This window comes from Myotis myotis, unplaced genomic scaffold (genome assembly GCF_014108235.1).
Source record: "Myotis myotis isolate mMyoMyo1 unplaced genomic scaffold, mMyoMyo1.p scaffold_m19_p_1, whole genome shotgun sequence".
NCBI classification, from domain to species: domain Eukaryota; kingdom Metazoa; phylum Chordata; class Mammalia; order Chiroptera; family Vespertilionidae; genus Myotis; species Myotis myotis.
In genome coordinates this window covers 187,872,673-187,889,816 of record NW_023416313.1, presented here as the reverse complement: position 1 = coordinate 187,889,816, position 17,144 = coordinate 187,872,673, and the positions used below count along the sequence as shown (strand labels likewise).

The following is a 17,144-nucleotide window of genomic DNA, read 5'->3' as shown; positions in this document are numbered from 1 at the left end:
GTGTGGTAAATAAAAATATGCAACCAAATATTTTTCCCATATGCTTTTTTCAGCATTATCTCCTGGTTAAATACATCAGAGCAGCCAGTTCATTTCTAAAAGGAAAACTATATAGCAATTTTTTGTCCTATAAAAGATGAAAGAGACACAATGAAATTTATCAATAAAAGCTTTAGAAATATCTGCACATATACATTTACATTCAAGTTGGTAACATGGTTTCACGTTAGAGAACTCAAATATCAGACATGGTCATATATATGCTGTTTGGAATTTTTTTTTTATCTAGATACAGATCTTGATAGTGAATCTCTTGATGACAGGTGTGCAGCTAGTTTGTCCCGGAAGTCATGAAGATAATTATATTGCTGAAAAAAGTAAAGATATATTGAAATATATTGTAGAAAACTACCTCCCAGAGTAGTCTCAATGCTGGTAGGAATCAAGAATCAGAAACATTTGCTAAAAACAATCCTACATCCTTTGGGATAAGCAAGCATTTATATTTCAATAAAGCTGCATAAAGTGAAAAACTGCTTCAAAAATCAGAAGGTACCTTGAAACAGATGAATATTTTATAAATCTGTAAAAATCCTTTCTCCCTTTACTGGCAGGTGCAAATAAGATTTTAAAAAGGCAGAGAAGGCATTCTTTCTGTAAGTGTATTTTCCCCCGTGGGAGGGGGTGTGGGTAAGTAGGGCAGAGAAGGACTTTCTAAAGCAATTAACTTTGGAATATTCAAGAAAATCTATTAATTTATAGAGCCCTATTTTTTCCCTTTTTGTGATGACATCCATTTGGAATAATTTTCATATAGATAATATTACAAATCATTAATCTTAACAAATAAGCACATTTTAAAAAGTTTTAACTTATTTGGAGCTTTAGTAGCTTCCTAGAGGATATTCTTACTCTGCCAATAATCTCATTCCCTCTCATTACTGAGGGGTTGAAATTGCATACTGCTAATGAGGAAAAGCCTGTTTGCCACAGAATGCTAAGGTGATAAATTGACAGCCCATACTAACGTGGGCTTAATTCTCTCAAGATTAAAGATGTAAAAAGTGCATATATGTGTACAGCTACGTGTATTTTATTTTGTTTCAGAGAGAGACTTGAACATTTTGAATTTGAAGCCTCATTTGATCTTAACAAAGGAAGCTCTGTTTTCAGAACGTGTGCATGACCTTATTTGAGCACTGAGAGCCAGGCTGCTCGGGGAATTCATCAGTTGTAATAATTCACATTCATTACACTTGGTTAGACTTGCACCCTGGGAAGATGGACTGTCCAGCTCAGGGAACCACCTAAAAGCCAACATTCTTTAGTGCCTGCTCCTGCTTGAGCTTTACAGAGCTAAAATAAAGTGAAATCTGCAGAATCTTTTCAGCAACATGATTAATATATAATAACTAGAGGCCCGATGCACAAAATTCGTGCAAGAGTAGGCCTTTCTTTCCCTGGCTGCCGGCACTGGCTTCCCTTGCAGCCCTGGCTTCATCTGGAAGGTCATCTGGTCTAATTAGCATATTATGCTTTTATTATTATAGATATCCTTGGGTGTTGCCACTGCAGTGCTTTTTAAGTGTTAAGGGAAAAGTCAATGTGGAAAATGCCACTTTGATTATCCACAGTGAAAGATAATTAGCATTGCTTTACATTTTTTTGTATTATAGTCATCTATCCTTATTAAGTGTTTGGGTGATATAAGATCTTCATTAGATCTTTTTTCAATAAAAATCTACCCAAGGAACTACATTTGGTTTTCATACTTATGTTACCAGTGGGTATTATTTATACCAAGTTTATGGTAACCATCTCATTTTTCCAAGTGAGGATTCACTTCCAGAATTGAAGGGGCAAAAACTGAACAGTTGTAGATCCTGAAGAGTAAACTGGGAAGTTCAAATTTTTTCACTATTTTTGCAATATTGAATTTTTTTAGACATCCAGGTTATATTTAAATTAAAACAATTAAAATATAAACAGGTGATAATATGAATAATAGAATGCTTTGGATTTTTATTGTCCTTTTCATAATATAGGGGTTCAGAACCAGCCACCCCAAGACGTATGTCAGTGGTACATGGGTTATTTTGAGCTAAAGGCAACCGAGACCCTGTGGGCTCAAGAGAAACTTCTGCCACTCCCTCTCCAACCATCTACTAGTAGAGGGATTTGAATTACAGCCTTGCTGATAATGAGTTATTATTGGAGATAACTCATCTATATGGCAGGGCAAATTAATTACTGAACATAAATTTGATTTTTTATTGTCAATATCTCATGTTGATTTAATTATTCAACCAGCCAAAAAGAACCAGAGGAGAGAAGGGGACATCTTTTCCTTTCCCCACAATGATGAATTACCCTGTGTTTCTAAAGGTCTGCCCCCCAATCACACCTGCACAAAAACAATCCACCTCCGTACCTTTATGGTCTGTATTGCTCCAGATCCTCTTAGGTCTCTCAGGCTGTCTATGGCTTGCTGTGGTGATACTGTGTCAGACAGATATAGTAGGAGACAAGCGGCTACTAATAGAACATGATAGGAAAATAGTAAATTATTAACTAATTAATGGTAGGGTAGAGCATTTTATATTTCATTACACTTACTTTGGTACAGAACACTAAGTTTGGTGTAATTGTTCGAAATGAATTAAAAGACTGAGGCCTTAGTATGTGTTTTTTGACAGTTAAATTGTAATTTTAAATGATTGAATTAAAAGTTTAACACTGGCTTCATTCTTTTTTTTTCACATAGCTTTATTGAATTACTAGAGGCCCGATGCACAAAATTCGTGCAAGAGTAGGCCTTCCTTTCCCTGGCTACCTGGCACTGGCTTCCAGCACCCGGGACCTGGGCTTCCCTTGCAGCTCCAGCTTCATCTGGAAGGATGTCCGGTCTAATTAGCATATTATGCTTTTATTATTATAGATAATTCATATATCATATAACTATATAATTTAAAGTATATAAGTCAATGGATTATGGTGTATTCAGATATGTGCAGCCATCACCAGTCAGTTGTATGACATTTTCACCACCTCAAAAAGAAACCCTGTACCCTTTTGTTACCATCCCCCTACCATCCCATCACCCCAGCCCTAAACAACCAATAACCTACTTTCTGTCTCTATAGATTTGCCTATTCTACACACTTTTAATAAATGGAACAATATATGGTCTTTTGTGACTAGCTTCTTTCACTTAGCATAATGTGTTGAAGATTCATACATATTGTGGCATGTTCGTTTTTATGGATGAATACTTCGTTTTTTGGATATACATTTTGTTTATTTTTCAACTGCTGGAAATTCAGGTTGTTTCAATTTTTTGGCTATTATGAATAATGCTGCTATAAACATTCACGTATAAGTTTTTGTGTGGACATAACATTTTTATTTCTTTTGGGGTATATATCTAGGAGTGGAATTGCTGGGTCATGTGGTAACTCTGTGTTTAACTGAGGAATTGCTAAATTATTTTCCAAAGCAGTTGCACCATTTCACATTCCCACCAGCATTGTATAAGGGTTCCAATTCCTCCACATCCTAGCAAATGCTTATTTTCCATTTTTTAGAAAATAGCTATCCTAATGAGCATTAAATGGTATCACATTGTGGCTTTTTTGTTATTGTTAATCTTTAGCAGAGGATATTTTTTCCATTTATTTATTTTTTTCCAGAGAGAGTGGAAGGGAGGGAGGGGAAGAGAGAGGCACATCGATTGGTTACCTCCCACAGGCGAGGATTACAACCAAGGTACGTGCCTTGATCAGGAATTGAACCCGTGATCCTTCTGTGGTGTTCGGGCCAATGCTGTAACCACTGAGCAACATTGGCCAGAGCTCATTGTGGCTTTGTTTTGCATTTCCCTGATGACTAGTGATGCTGAACATTTTTTTAAATGTTTTTATTGATTTTTTAGAGAGGAAGGGAGAGGGAGAGAGATAGAAATATTGATGGAGAAATTTCGATTGGCTGTCTCCTGTACACCACTACTGGTGATCAAGCCTGAAAGCCGGGCATGTGCCCTGACCAGGAATTGAACCTGTGACCTCTTGGTTCCTGGGTTGATGCTCAACCACTGAGCCACACCAGCCGGGCTGAACATCTTTTCATGTGCTTATTGGTCATTTGTATATTTTGTTTGGAGAAATATGTAGTTATATATTTTTCTCTTTTTTAAAAATTGGATTGTTTGTTGTTTTATTATCAAGTTGTATGAGTTCTTTATATATTCTAGTGAGTCCCTTATCAGATATATGGTTTGCAAATACTTCCCCCATAATGTCTTTTGATAGTGTTCTTTGAAACACAAAAGTTTTTAATTTCCATACTGTCCATTACTAGAAGGAATAAATGTTACTCCAGTGTGGCATTTCATTAAATGTTTTTTTCTCTAATACATTTTTTTAAGTTTAAAGTTAACATATGGTAATTAACTTTGGTTTTCATATTTATGTTACCAGTGGGTATTATTTAGAAGTTACTGTTGGTATCATAACACCTGCATACGGATAACATTAGAAAACCAAACAAAACACAAGAATGCAGGTGCTAAGACTTGTAAATTATGTTTTGCAGAATCCTCCAAAACAATGTTGAAAACACCTCTCGCCCCCACCTCAGCTTCCTAGGGAACACCAAATTTACGGCCTTAAATAAACTGATGGGTCCTAGCAGACTTATATTGTATTTTGTTTCATTTTCATACCGTGAACATATGCTCCAGAAAGAGGAGTTTGCATACTAGAAGTTAAAAAAACACTGAATAATGAAAATATATTTCTTACCAAGACAAGATCTCCCAATTCCTCCATAACAGCTGAAAGGGAAGAACAGTTTTGAAATTTATATATTTTCATTCCATCCCAACAATTACAACGAAAGACTTGTTGTTTCTGCCATCTATTTTTAACTTTAATGCCCAGCACAGTGCCTTGCAAACCGTGATTAATAAGTATTTTTGAGTTGATGAAGAGCAAAGTGCTTATTTATATGATGAAGAGCAGTTATTCTGAACACCTCTAAGGGTCAAGTAGGCAAGGTCTTTTTAGTGACCTCTTTAAACTCCAGGATCTACATCTGAGAAGTGGAACTTGTTACTAAATATGGTAGAAATCAGACTATTTTACCAAATGCCACTTGGATTGTCTTCCTCTGAATAAAACCTTAGTGGTTACGGGACAAGTGCTGTCTGTATAATAACTCTTCATTTACCTTAGCAGAGTACAGAGATAACATACCATAGAAGTTTAGAGCATGGGCTCTGGAGCCCCACTGCCTGGGTTGACTCTGGATCTATATTTATTAGATGCTTGAACCTAAGTAAATTACTTAGCTTCTTGGGCCTCAGCCTTTTCACCTATAAGATGGTGACAGCAATAGTACCTACTTCGTAGGGAGGACTAAATGAGGTAACATCTGTAAAGGGCTTAGAACTGAGTTTGGCACAGAGTAAGAAGTAAATTAATGTTAGCGCTATAAAGATATTAGCAATTCTGCAAAACTGATCTCGAAAAATGAAGATTAACCTTGAAAACAACAAAATCATTTTAGTCATTTTCAAAGACCCTAAAAAATGTATTACACACTTCCTAACTTTCTTAGAGCATATACTGAACCCAATTGGGTGCTGATGACTCATCCTGAACATCAATTACTGTAGTGTATTGTAGATGAAGCTGTACATACATGTCTCCGGACAGGACGTGAGGCAGAGGACCAGACAGGCACTGACCTCTAGAGCAGTAGTCGGCAAACTGTGGCTTGCGAGCCACATGCGGCTCTTTGGCCCCTTGAGTGTGGCTCTTCCACAAAATACCACGTGCAGGCGCGCACGTACAGTGCGATTGAAACTTCGTGGCCCATGCGCAGAAGTCGGTATTTTGTGGCAAATAAAAGGGGCCAAAGAGCTGCATGTGGCTCGCGAGCTGCAGTTTGCTGACCACTGCAGAGAATTCATGAACTGGCTTTCTACTCAGTGTCCCAGATGTAGGCCTGTTTCAGAGATGAGGATCCACCGCAGAAAGGTAGATAGAGCACTGCAGTGGCTTTCTGCAAGATGACTACTACTTTACACCTCTTGCTACTCCTATCTTTCCTCCTCTGTCTGATTGGTTGATTGATTCCTACTCATCCTTCAAAACCAAGCTCCAATTTTATTCCCTGAAATGCCTTGCACTCCCACAGAAACTATCTCTGTCCTGGGTGCTGCCTCATACACACCTTGTGTGAGTTTTGCACTCACATGGTAGCATTGTTAGCTGTGGATTCCTTGAGGGTAGGGGCAGTGCTTCACAGTGTGTATTCAGTTTGGGACACAGTATGTGTTTTGGGTTGAATTGTGTCCCCCAAAAGATACGTTGAAGTCCTAACCCTAGTGCTGTTAATGTGACCTCATTTGGAAACAGTCTTTGTAGATGTACTAGTAATCAAGCTAAAATGAGATCATTAGGGTGGGCCCTAATCCAATTTGACAGGTGTCCTTATAGAGGAAAATACCATATGAAGGCACAAACACACAGGGACAATCATGTCATGACTGAGACAGAGACTGGAGTGACGCAGCTGCAGGCCAAGGAATGCCTGGGATTGCCGGCCACCCCCAGAAGCTTAGGGAGAGGCAAGGAAAGACTTTTGTCTCAGAGGGAGTATGGCTGTTGGTGTTGATTTTGGGCTGCTAGCCTCCAGAACTGGGAGAGAATAAATTTCTGTTGTTTTAAGCTATCCAGTCTGTGGTACTTTGTTACAACAGCTCTCGGAAACGGTATATCATGGTAGGCAAGCAGTGTTCACTGACTTTATAAAGGAATGAAATGTCCAGGGAGAACTAGTGAGACAGTGAAAAAATGTACCAGACCCTGTTTCAGAGGGATAAACTCTAGAGCTGTATGGTCATCTGGGCACTCAAAGATGGCAGAATGGAGAGAAAATTGTCTTTGTCCCAACAATAGTTACTCCAGGACACCTTGAAAGCTCTGGGACAACGAAAACTTCCAGTCTTCAGATGATTTGTGGGAGCCTGAAGCATTTAACATATGCAAGGCTGCCCACCCATCTTTCCATCCTCTCTGTATTCTGTTCAAACTTCAGAGTATTTGTTTTGCTAGAACCTATTAGAGTGGATTTTGTTAAGCTTCACTAATCTGAGCTAGTTTGATTTCTGGAAACTTTCTGGTAAATCTTTCAAAAATTTACTTGAAAAAACACCAAAAGAAAAAAAAAATTTACTTGAAAAAAAAATCTCAGAATTTGTTTGAAAAAAAGGGTCCAAAAATTGGAAAATGTTTTTCACTAGCTACATCTAATTATCTAATGAATTTTAGGCTTAGAATATTTAGCAAAGACAACTATTTATTCTAAAATTTTGCTTTTATAATTAGTAAAGCAATTAGTAATTGCTTACAGTGAGAGATGATGCTTTTCTCTAGAGTAAGTTTGCAAACTGTAGGATGGCTTCTAGTTCTTTATTCCCTATTAGTTCTCTGTTTGTCAGAGTTCAGTTTGGCCACAAACAGGTGTGTGCCCTCAAAGACCCTGCACTACTGTGCTTTGCCTTCAGAACAGGAACTGTTGCATGAGGCCCGAGCTCTAGGTCAGAGAAGAGAAGTTGACTGGGCTTGCCCTTTTCCTAGGTCAGCAGTTCTCAACCTGTGGGTCGAGACCCCTTTGGCGGTGGAACGACCCTTTCACAGGGGTCGCCTAAGACCATCTGCATATCAGGTATTTACATTACGATTCATAACAGTAGCAACATTACAGTTATGAAGGAGCAACGAAAATAATTTTATGGTTGGGTCAGAACATGAGAAACTGTATTTAAAGGGCCAGAAGGTTGAGAACCACTGTCCTACGTGGTCTAAGACTACTCGGTTATTTCGGTTAGTCTGCATAATTTCTAACTCAATGCAATGAATTCAGGGACGTTAGGGCTTTTGAGGTATTAGAGTATTTAATATTCTATCTTGTTTCAGAAAGGATTAAGCAGCTTATTAGGCTGCAAAAAGCATGAGCACAGAGAAGGACTGGTTGCTCCCTGTGGCTGGCCCTCTGCTGTGTCTCACTTCTGGCAGAGTGTCTGCTCTCCTTATCCATAGCACCACTTCTCTTCTTCCTTTCTACAAGCTACTTTTTCTTCTCTCCTCTTTCTTTCTTAGCCTATTTTATTTTGTTTTAAGCTTTCATATCAGCAGCTGTGTATAGCCATTTGACAAACAGTGAGAGTTTCTCTTTCATACTGGCAGCAAATTCACATAATCAAATATAATTTTCAAGTCATATTTTTAAGAGTACCAGCACAACACCTGGTACAGAGCGAGCACTCAGAAATTTGCTTTCATTACTTTTGAAGAGTTAAGGACAATAAAAGAGTAGATTGCTTAGGATTATTTCTTTACTGCTGATTTAAAAAAAAATTGACTTTCTTGCTGTTGGAAGCAACTGAAAGGCTGATCAATAAGTTAATACAAAAATAATGCACACTCTTTTTTTGGGAGGGAGGGTCCTAAAATTGTAAGTAAAGATCTAAGACAAAAGAAAAGAAAAGCCTGTAACCCTATTTTAGAAATTTCAAAATCTACTGTTTTATTGTCCTTATTCTTCAAAAGTAATAAAAGCAAATTTCTGAGTACTCGCTCTGTACTAGCTATTGTGCTGGTACTTTTCATGCATTCTTTCTTTTTAATCCTTACAACAAAACAGAAGGTAAGTAATAACTGAATAAAGATGCAGTAATTGGAGAAGTCATTCTGACTGGGAACATTTCTCATGTAATATATGGAGAAAAGGAGAACTTACTGTATTAAGGTTTTTCGGTTATTTTTAAGGCATATTGCAAGCGCCTCCATTATTTCACAGCAGTTGGCTATGTCGGGAGTCCCTCCATCTGGGATTGGATGATGATGAGTAGTAATTCCATACTGTTGGTAGAAGTTCAAAAGGTTTGGGACTCTATATTTTGATAGTTCCCCTCTGGTGCAGAAAACAAATATGTCTTGTATGCCATAGTTCTTTAGTTCTTCTGCCAAAAGACCAAAATACACAAACACACACCATATGGAGTTAACATTTCTTTTTTTAAAGGTATTACTATTATTTAAAAAAAAATGTTTTTATTGATTTTTTGAGAGAGAGAATCATGGATGTAAGACAGAAACATCGATTAGTTGCCTGCTGCACCTCCCCACCCCCGCCCCCCCTGGGATGGAGCCCACAACCTGGGCACGCACCACCAGCAATCTTTCGGTGCACAGGATGATGCCCAACCAACGGAGCCACACCAGCCATATAACTGGAGTTACATTTCTTAAGCTAAACTAAGTAAATAATAAATGATAATCTATAAATTTGAAGTGCTTACTGATAATCTAAAACAATATTGATCTGTCTTCAAACTAGGGTAAAAATTAAGTCACTATCCATAAAATGGGATTTAACGAAACATCTGCAATGAAAGGTGGTTAAAATTAAATCAGACTTTATAACTCAAAATGCTTTTTACTGAATTTAAAAATGAGTCAATTATATTTTTGTTCTTGACATTTTTTACAGTATATGTTTAAAAATAAATTTAACATTTCAAAATAAACTCTTGAGAAAGGATGATAGCACTTTTTTTTTTCTGTTTTCTTCTCACAAAACCAACCATGTTTGCTGCTTTCACCAATCTGTTGTTTTGTGTTACCCCAAGCATTGTATATAACATCTCCAGCATGGCCATGGTGCCAGAGCTCTTGTATTCTCCCTTATATTCATACTGTACTACACCATCATGGATTTAATTTATGGACTAGGTCTTTAGGAAATAAAACACTAACTATACTAGAGTTATGCAATTTAGCTACTTTCACTATAATGAATATGAACCAAGCAATACTATCATAGGCCATTCTATACACCAGAACTTTCTTATGGCAATATCTAATTCTGGCTGAGCTGAGCCTCTTCTCCCTCCCCGCCTCATAAATGCAAGGATACTTACCTATCTCATGAATAATTTGTTTTATAATAAAAACCCATTGAAATGATTCTATTTAGGTTATATTAGGTTAAGTAAGATATATTATTATGCTAATTTCACCTTTTTTTTTTTTTAATGAGACAACTAGAAAATACGAAGTTACATATATGATCTCTACTTGTGGTTCCCATTATATTTCTATGGACAGTGGTGCTCTAGATATTACTGCCATATTTTTATACTTCTAAAAAGATTTAACCTATCATTAACACACCTGATTATTTTTAAGAGGAAGTAATTTTCTATTTGCCTCTTGTACACATTGGGTAATTTCAATTATACAGTGGTTTTCAAAATTCCCTGGAAAGGACTTTGAGGAGGGACCACAGGGACTGCCACTAGGAGATTCTAGGTCTCTATCAAACATTGTCATTTTTAAAAAATATTGAATTACATTGAAAAACAAAAGGTGTGATAAAATATTGGAAACCCCTCTTATAGAAGATACTAAATAAATAGGGCTTTCCAAAATGTGCAAGGTTGGATCTTGAACCAGTGATTTACATTAAATATTCTTCAAATGGAAATTTCCTACCATAGTGGGTGTCTCTAACTCAGAAAAGTTTTACAAATATTACAAGGGTCAACAAATCTATTAGCCTCTTTAAGTCTTTTTTTGGTAGGTAAGGAATAAATTAAAGAAAGTACATCAGCAAATTCATATTCTAAAACCAGAAAAAAATAAAGATTAAACAAGTCTATACTGGTCAGAATCAAGTAGTAACATTTTTATTTTGATGTGTTATAAGGACATTGGTAAGACTAGTAGCCTTGAAATATTCCAGGCCAACTAGAATAAAATATTTTGAAAATCTTAGTTTTTTAGTATCATGCAATGTGTAAATTTCAAATTGGGGTAGATTATCAGGATATTTGTGAGATTATCAGACTTGAGGCTATAGTGGTCTGAACATCCTTGACCATGTGAAGATCAGACCCCGCTCCATCTTTCCCACCTAGATGCTGGCTCCCTAAATTATCTATGTGGGATGGACAATTTCCCTGCTACCTCTGGGTTCCCAGCTCAGGCTTACTTTCCACTACCACAGTCAAGTCTGTAGAGAACAGCATTCAAAAATCTACGCAATGTCAGTTTTCCATTTACATATTTTTCTCCCTCCAACTTATACATTCTAAACCCAAAGGCAGTTTCTACGTATTTATTTTAGTGAATGATGAGTTTTCTGTACCCTTCAAAAATACCTCTTTACATATTAGAATAAGTGTGTGGTTTGAAATTTTATGAAATATCAGTCATTTATTTGCTATATTGAGAAGAGACTACAGTTTTTCTTTCTGACAAAGACTGTTAGTGTTATTTAAAAAGAAACGATTAACATGGTTGTTTCCTATTACACCTACCTGTATCTTTTTGGATATTTCTTCTAATATCTTTAAATTTACAACCTATAAGTAGTGATAAAACAAGTGAAAAAGTCAGTTTTTGGTCATATATTACAAGTATATTTTAACATAATATAGCTACTTAGACATTCCACATGATCATTAATATGCTTCAATTCCATTTTGACTGTAAATTTCAATTTCTTATATTCTTAGGAATAGAACCCAGAGATTTATAGATCCCAGCTGAAGGAACTCCTAATGTGAGGATTATTTCTTCTATGTTCTTTTGGTAGTAAGTACCTAGCTATAGTCCCCAGCCTCACATTGTACCGCAGGGTTTACATTTTATTAAGATAGGAAAGTCAGAAATGTAAAACTGTGAATGTGGATCTGGAAGGGTGGAAGAGTGTACTTATGTTCCTTTACCTATGGTCCAAAAGTGAGTGTCCGTGCTGATGGCAAATTCTGCTACTCAGTACGGAGAATAATGTGTTAGCTGACCAAAAACAAAAAAGTAAACAAAAACCTAAAAAAGAAAAAACCCCACCTTTAAATATATCAGTAAGAAGCCAACGGTAGTGTTACCTACCTGGAAGAGCACATAAACCCAGAAACTGAGAACAATTCACTCGTGACAGGGGCAGCCTGAAAAGATAAAACTTTATCAAGTATAGTTCAGTCTTTAAAAAGTTATAAATGAAAATTCAATTTAGTAAACGTGTGTGCTTGCCACTAAACAAGAGTGTTTTAAAGGTCTATAGTAGTCACAAAACAAAAATTCATAGTTAAATATCAATGCATTGGTCACAAAAAGGCCTAGAAAAAACTGGAAGTTTTGAAACGGAGACTTGTCATTTGCTTTGTTACAATTTAAGTCCTAAAAAGTGGCAAGTTAAACTTACCTTAAAGATAATGCCTAGAATGCCAACACCTAGCATAAAGCGTTAAGCTACCCTGAGATATGCTGTCCTAGTAACCTTCAGAAATAAGCTGGAAAATGACCATCTGACAATATCATCCATAGCATTCACTCTACATTACTATTTTAAGATTCCTTTGTAGGACCTCCTTAAACAGATATAATTTCATATGATAAAAAAAAAATCACAGGCCACCCATTCCTTGTAGTAATGGATTTTGGATAAAATGAAATAATTTCAAGAACCATATTCCCAGTTTGCAGTACTTGGGGACAGCAGGGCAGAGGCTTACCTTATTTGTAAGACAGAAAATGAGTGTAGAGGAAAACAGGGGCAACGTATAAATACCACTTGACTTTGAAAATTAGATGAATTTTTGAGTTTAAAAGGGAGTTTGGAAAGGGCAATGAAAGATAATTGCTATTTGATGGCAGAACAGAAAACTTTAAAGATAACACTTTTACTCTTTTTCTCTTCCTATAGTAGGGAATGGCTTTCTCTCTTTTTCTTTAAAAAATGAAAAAAAAAATGTATTGATTTTAGATAGGAGAAAGAGAGAGAGAGAGCGAGAGAGAGAGAAAGAGAGAGAGAGAGAGAGAGAGAGAGAGAGAGAGAAGAGAAGAGAAGAGAAGAGAGAAGAGAGAGACACTGACGTGTTGTCCCACTTACTTATACACTCATTGATTGATTCTTGTATGTGCCCTGACCGGGGATGGAACTCACAATCTTGGTGTATCAGGAGGATACTCTAACCAGTGGTCGGCAAACTCATTAGTCAACAGAGCCAAATATCAACAGTACAACGATTGAAATTTCTTTTGAGCGCCAAATTTTTTAAACTTAAACTATATAGGTAGGTACATTGTTATTAACTTAATTAGGGTACTCCAAAGGCTTGGGAAGAGCCACACTCAAGGGGCCAAAGAGCCGCATGTGGCTCGCGAGCCGCAGTTTGCCAACCACGGCTCTAACCAATTGAGCTATTTGGCCAGGGTGCGAATAGCTTTCTTAAAGAAATAGATGATTATATTTACAGGCAAGAAAGAAAGCATTTGATTGCTGGGTGTAGAGAATCTGGTATAACCGTAAGTCACTGCCAAGATTTGGAAGTTGGTTTTCTATAGAAACATTTGTATTTGTTATTGTATCTATGGCAATTGGCTTTTAATGTTAAATGGTCTGCTGATAGATGCATTACTGTGGCAAGTAGTTCTAGGATTTGACTACATAATAAATGATTAAATATCTTACCCTGTATGGTACATTGTTCTTTTGTCATAAAAGAATAAGTAGGTTTTGGAACTAAATGGGAGATCATTCCAATCGGATCTCAACTCCTTACTTACCTGTTTCTATATTGGTTTTTACAGTGTATAAAGGACACACACCCACCTGCAAAAAAGCCTAATTCTATCATAGATAGTAAATAAATCATGGAGTTAGACAATCTCGTAATTGTAATTATAATCAGTGGGAGAGAATAATGAAATACTTTTAATATGTGGACTTCCTGCTATGAAGATTATGATGTACATATCAAATATTTTAGCTCATCATTGATCAGAAATGTTAACATACCATGATATCTGAATTGGAGTCTGTTCATCTTCAATAGGTTCGTCATCTGATGAGTCAAACTCACTTGTCTGCAATGAAATAGGCTTCAAAAGAAAATAGTTATGTTAAATAACTGTAAAGAATATTTACATATCATCTTAGTATAACTGATCTTTGCTTAAACACACACTGAATGCATATTTGCAATTTATCCAATCTGGAATGCCAGAGAGATTAGCAATAACAATAATAAATTACTGTGATTCACCATACTATTAATAATTACAGTACACTGCAGTAGAGTTGGATTGGGAATCAAGAAACCCGGCTTCTGGTATTGGCTCTACCACTTAGTGTATAAGTGATGTCATTTAAATCTGGATCTCAGTTTTTCACAACTATAAAGTGAGACTTACTCACTCACTCACAAACATTTCTTGGACACCTTCCTTTGCCAAGTTCTGGAGACCAAAGATCCATAAAATAAACAGCCTACCTTCAGTATAGTTGGAAACACACATGTGTGCACAGATTACAGAAGATTTTAAATGCTAACATGGAAGCATAATCTATGCATTTTGGGGCAGAAAAGGGAGTGAATAACTGCTTTGGGAGCTGGAGAAAGCTTCACAGAGGAGATGCATTAGCTGGGTTTTGAGGGGTGAGCAGGAGGTTTGGGGCAGAGAGGGAAGAAGTTAAGGCTATTAGGACAAACGGAGAGAGGGCTGTGCATTTGGAAACAGATCCGAGCAGAGGAGATGAAGCTAGAGATGTTTTACCTACCCCATTTATAAAAAAATAACCCCCACACAGCCTAGCAGTTTGAATGAGACAGGGGTTTAGGTGGAATAACCTGCCCTCAACTTTGAAAGATTGAGGTGGACTCTGTATGCTGACCTAAGGAGTTAGAACTCAATCCTGCAGGCATCGTTTCTACATGGCAGACTGTTGGGAGTTGTAGGGCACCAATAAGAACACACCTTTCTTCTAATCCTTACTTGGAAACGACTGAGAGATAAACCACAGGAAAGGCAAGTGGAGATCAATCTGTCGGTTTTATTACTGGGTGTCACATGGCTTTAGAGCAGTGGTCGGTGGGCTTGTCAAATCTGCACTCCAGAATTGGATTCGTCCGCCCATGGGCAGCCGAGGACCACCCAGGGCTCCCCTGTGGCAGAGAGCACTTCCGAATGTACCCTCTGCAGAGGGGAGGGACGAGGGGGTTGAGCGACCCGTGTCCAGCTCCTCCCACACCTCTGGGGACAAGTGGAGGTCCTAGGAGGCCAGCTGATGTCCCAGCACACGGCGACCCTGGGACCAGTAAGTGTAACTACCTAATGCCCTCGCCAGCTCGGACGCTACCTTCTATACCGGCCTTGTTTGTTACAACACGACGTGACACAGCCACCTCGGGCTGTGGGTTTGAGGTGCCTTGGACCTATCCGTATTAGTATTAAATACTCGGCTCAAAGGAAGGCCCGGCAGTAAGCTGTCAACCTGAGGGGTAGGGGGTGGGAGTCAGGTGGACTTCGGCTTCTTGCATTGATCTGTTTTTCCCCTTTTCCCCCTCTTAAAAGCAGTTTTGATGATTGAAGACTTTCAAACTGTGTGGCCCACTCCGGCAATCCTTCTCAGACAGATTTAAAGCTCGGGACACAAGTGCACGCTTCTGGCTCCCCCAGACCCAGGGACTCGGAACCTCAGGGAAAGGCACGCAGTGTGCCGGGGGGCCCCGGGGGATGGTGACAGCGGTGACAACACCCGCGAGCGGGGATTGGCAATCGTCTTCCACGGAATTTCCCTCGTCCACGGGGAGGACAGCCCCCCAGGGGGCACAGGCAGCCTGCTACATCTTTGGGGCGGGGGTATGCGGCAGACGGAGACGCTTAAGCTCTCGATGCCTCAGTTTCCTCAGGAAAACGGGCATGGCTGTCGCGAGACTTAGAAGACCCCCCCGTAGGCTACAGCACAGCCCTCACCCGGCGCACGTCTTCCCCTCGTCCCGCCGGCCCACTTCTCTCAGCCATCGCCATCGCGGGCCCCGGGAAGCGCCACCTCCCTCCCAAACGGTTACTGCGCGAGTCGGCATGCCACCAGACCAGGCTGTCCAGGGGCCCAAGCACCGGAGAGCAGAAGGAAACCGAGATCCGGAATAGACTGACGGCGCTTACACAGGAAGTGGGAGAGCCCACACCAGAGGCCAGGACCGCTTCCGACCCTGCGGCTTCGTTCCTCCGAGCCTCGGCCCGACTCACCGGCTTCATCGCGGGCCGCCCCACGTCGCGACCGGCCACCGTCTCCCTTCAGCCGCACCAGGGTCTCACCCCGCGCCGAGCCCGCCCCTCCGCTCAGCTCATTGGTACATCCCTTTGTGAGGTGGGGCGCGGTGTCTTCTAGGAACCAATCACGCCCTCTCCCTGCTTCTGACTCCGCCCCCAGGCGCCCTGGCTAGGCCTCTGACCGCTCATTGGCTCCTAGATGGCCTTTGAAAGACGCGCGGGAGGCGGGCCCTGTTGAACTTTGATTGGCTGGGTGGGCGCCCCGCTCCCGCCAGTTAGGAGGACGGAGGTGGCGGGGAACTAGGAGGAGCGGAAGCGTTCAAAGGCAGCCCCCGCGCTTTGGCAATGCTGGGAAGCCAAGCTTCTTCGTGTCAGGGTTTGGAAGTGGTATCAGGGTAGGAAATTTTGTTTTTTTTCTTTAAAAAAAAAAAATTGTATTAGGGCGTGGGAAGAGTGGGGGAGGCACTGCCCTGAATCATCTTATGAAAACACTACATCCCAGTGGTTCTCAACCTTCCTAATGCCGCGACCCTTTAATACAGTTCCTCATGTTGTGGTGACCCCCAATTTCATTGTTACAAATTGAACATAATTAAAGCATAGTGATTAATCACAAAAACAATATGTAATTATATGTGTTTTCCGATGGTCTTAGGCGACCCCTGTGAAAGGGTCGTTCGACCCCCAAAGGGGTCGTGACCCACAGGTTGAGAACCTCTGCCATAGACTTTATATTTATGGCTATATCTAGTCATCCAAATACCATGGAGATAGCTAAAAATACAGAATATAAAGATACACTGTATGTGTGATATTTTATGTTCTTCGCCATTACAGGATCTAGACAGGTTACTAACCGTTAGGGTGTAGCTCAACCTTCCTGTTCACTAAATATGAATGAAATAATATTGTGTGAAGGGAAGATAAAAAGTCTCCAGATGGTTCCAAGCACCAGTGTTTCTTACATAATCAGTTACAATCTTTCAGAAATGTGTTTGATTAGTCCCTCCCCCA

At 39.2% G+C, this 17,144-nt stretch overlaps 1 protein-coding gene across 8 annotated transcripts; it reads right to left on the bottom strand.

Annotated features, from left to right (window-relative positions):
* Positions 1–153: 153 nt before the first annotated feature.
* Positions 154–16,244, bottom strand: CDKN3 (cyclin dependent kinase inhibitor 3). 8 transcript variants are annotated; one of them, XM_036307555.1, is made up of 8 exons: positions 16,107–16,244; positions 13,873–13,955; positions 11,964–12,019; positions 11,390–11,434; positions 8,806–9,028; positions 4,800–4,831; positions 2,432–2,535; positions 154–368 (listed from the first exon to the last, which is right to left on the bottom strand). In XM_036307555.1, the coding sequence occupies exons 1-8, from the start codon at positions 16,113–16,115 to the stop codon at positions 282–284; spliced, it is 639 nt and encodes a 212-aa protein (XP_036163448.1). In that variant the 5' UTR covers positions 16,116–16,244; the 3' UTR covers positions 154–281. The 8 variants fall into 8 exon arrangements, 7 of the variants coding, with proteins under 7 accessions (XP_036163448.1, XP_036163409.1, XP_036163418.1 ...); XM_036307516.1 differs by having other exon boundaries at positions 16,023–16,176; XM_036307525.1 differs by lacking the exon at positions 16,107–16,244 and adding an exon at positions 15,831–15,974.
* Between the last annotated feature and the right edge of the window lie 900 nt (positions 16,245–17,144).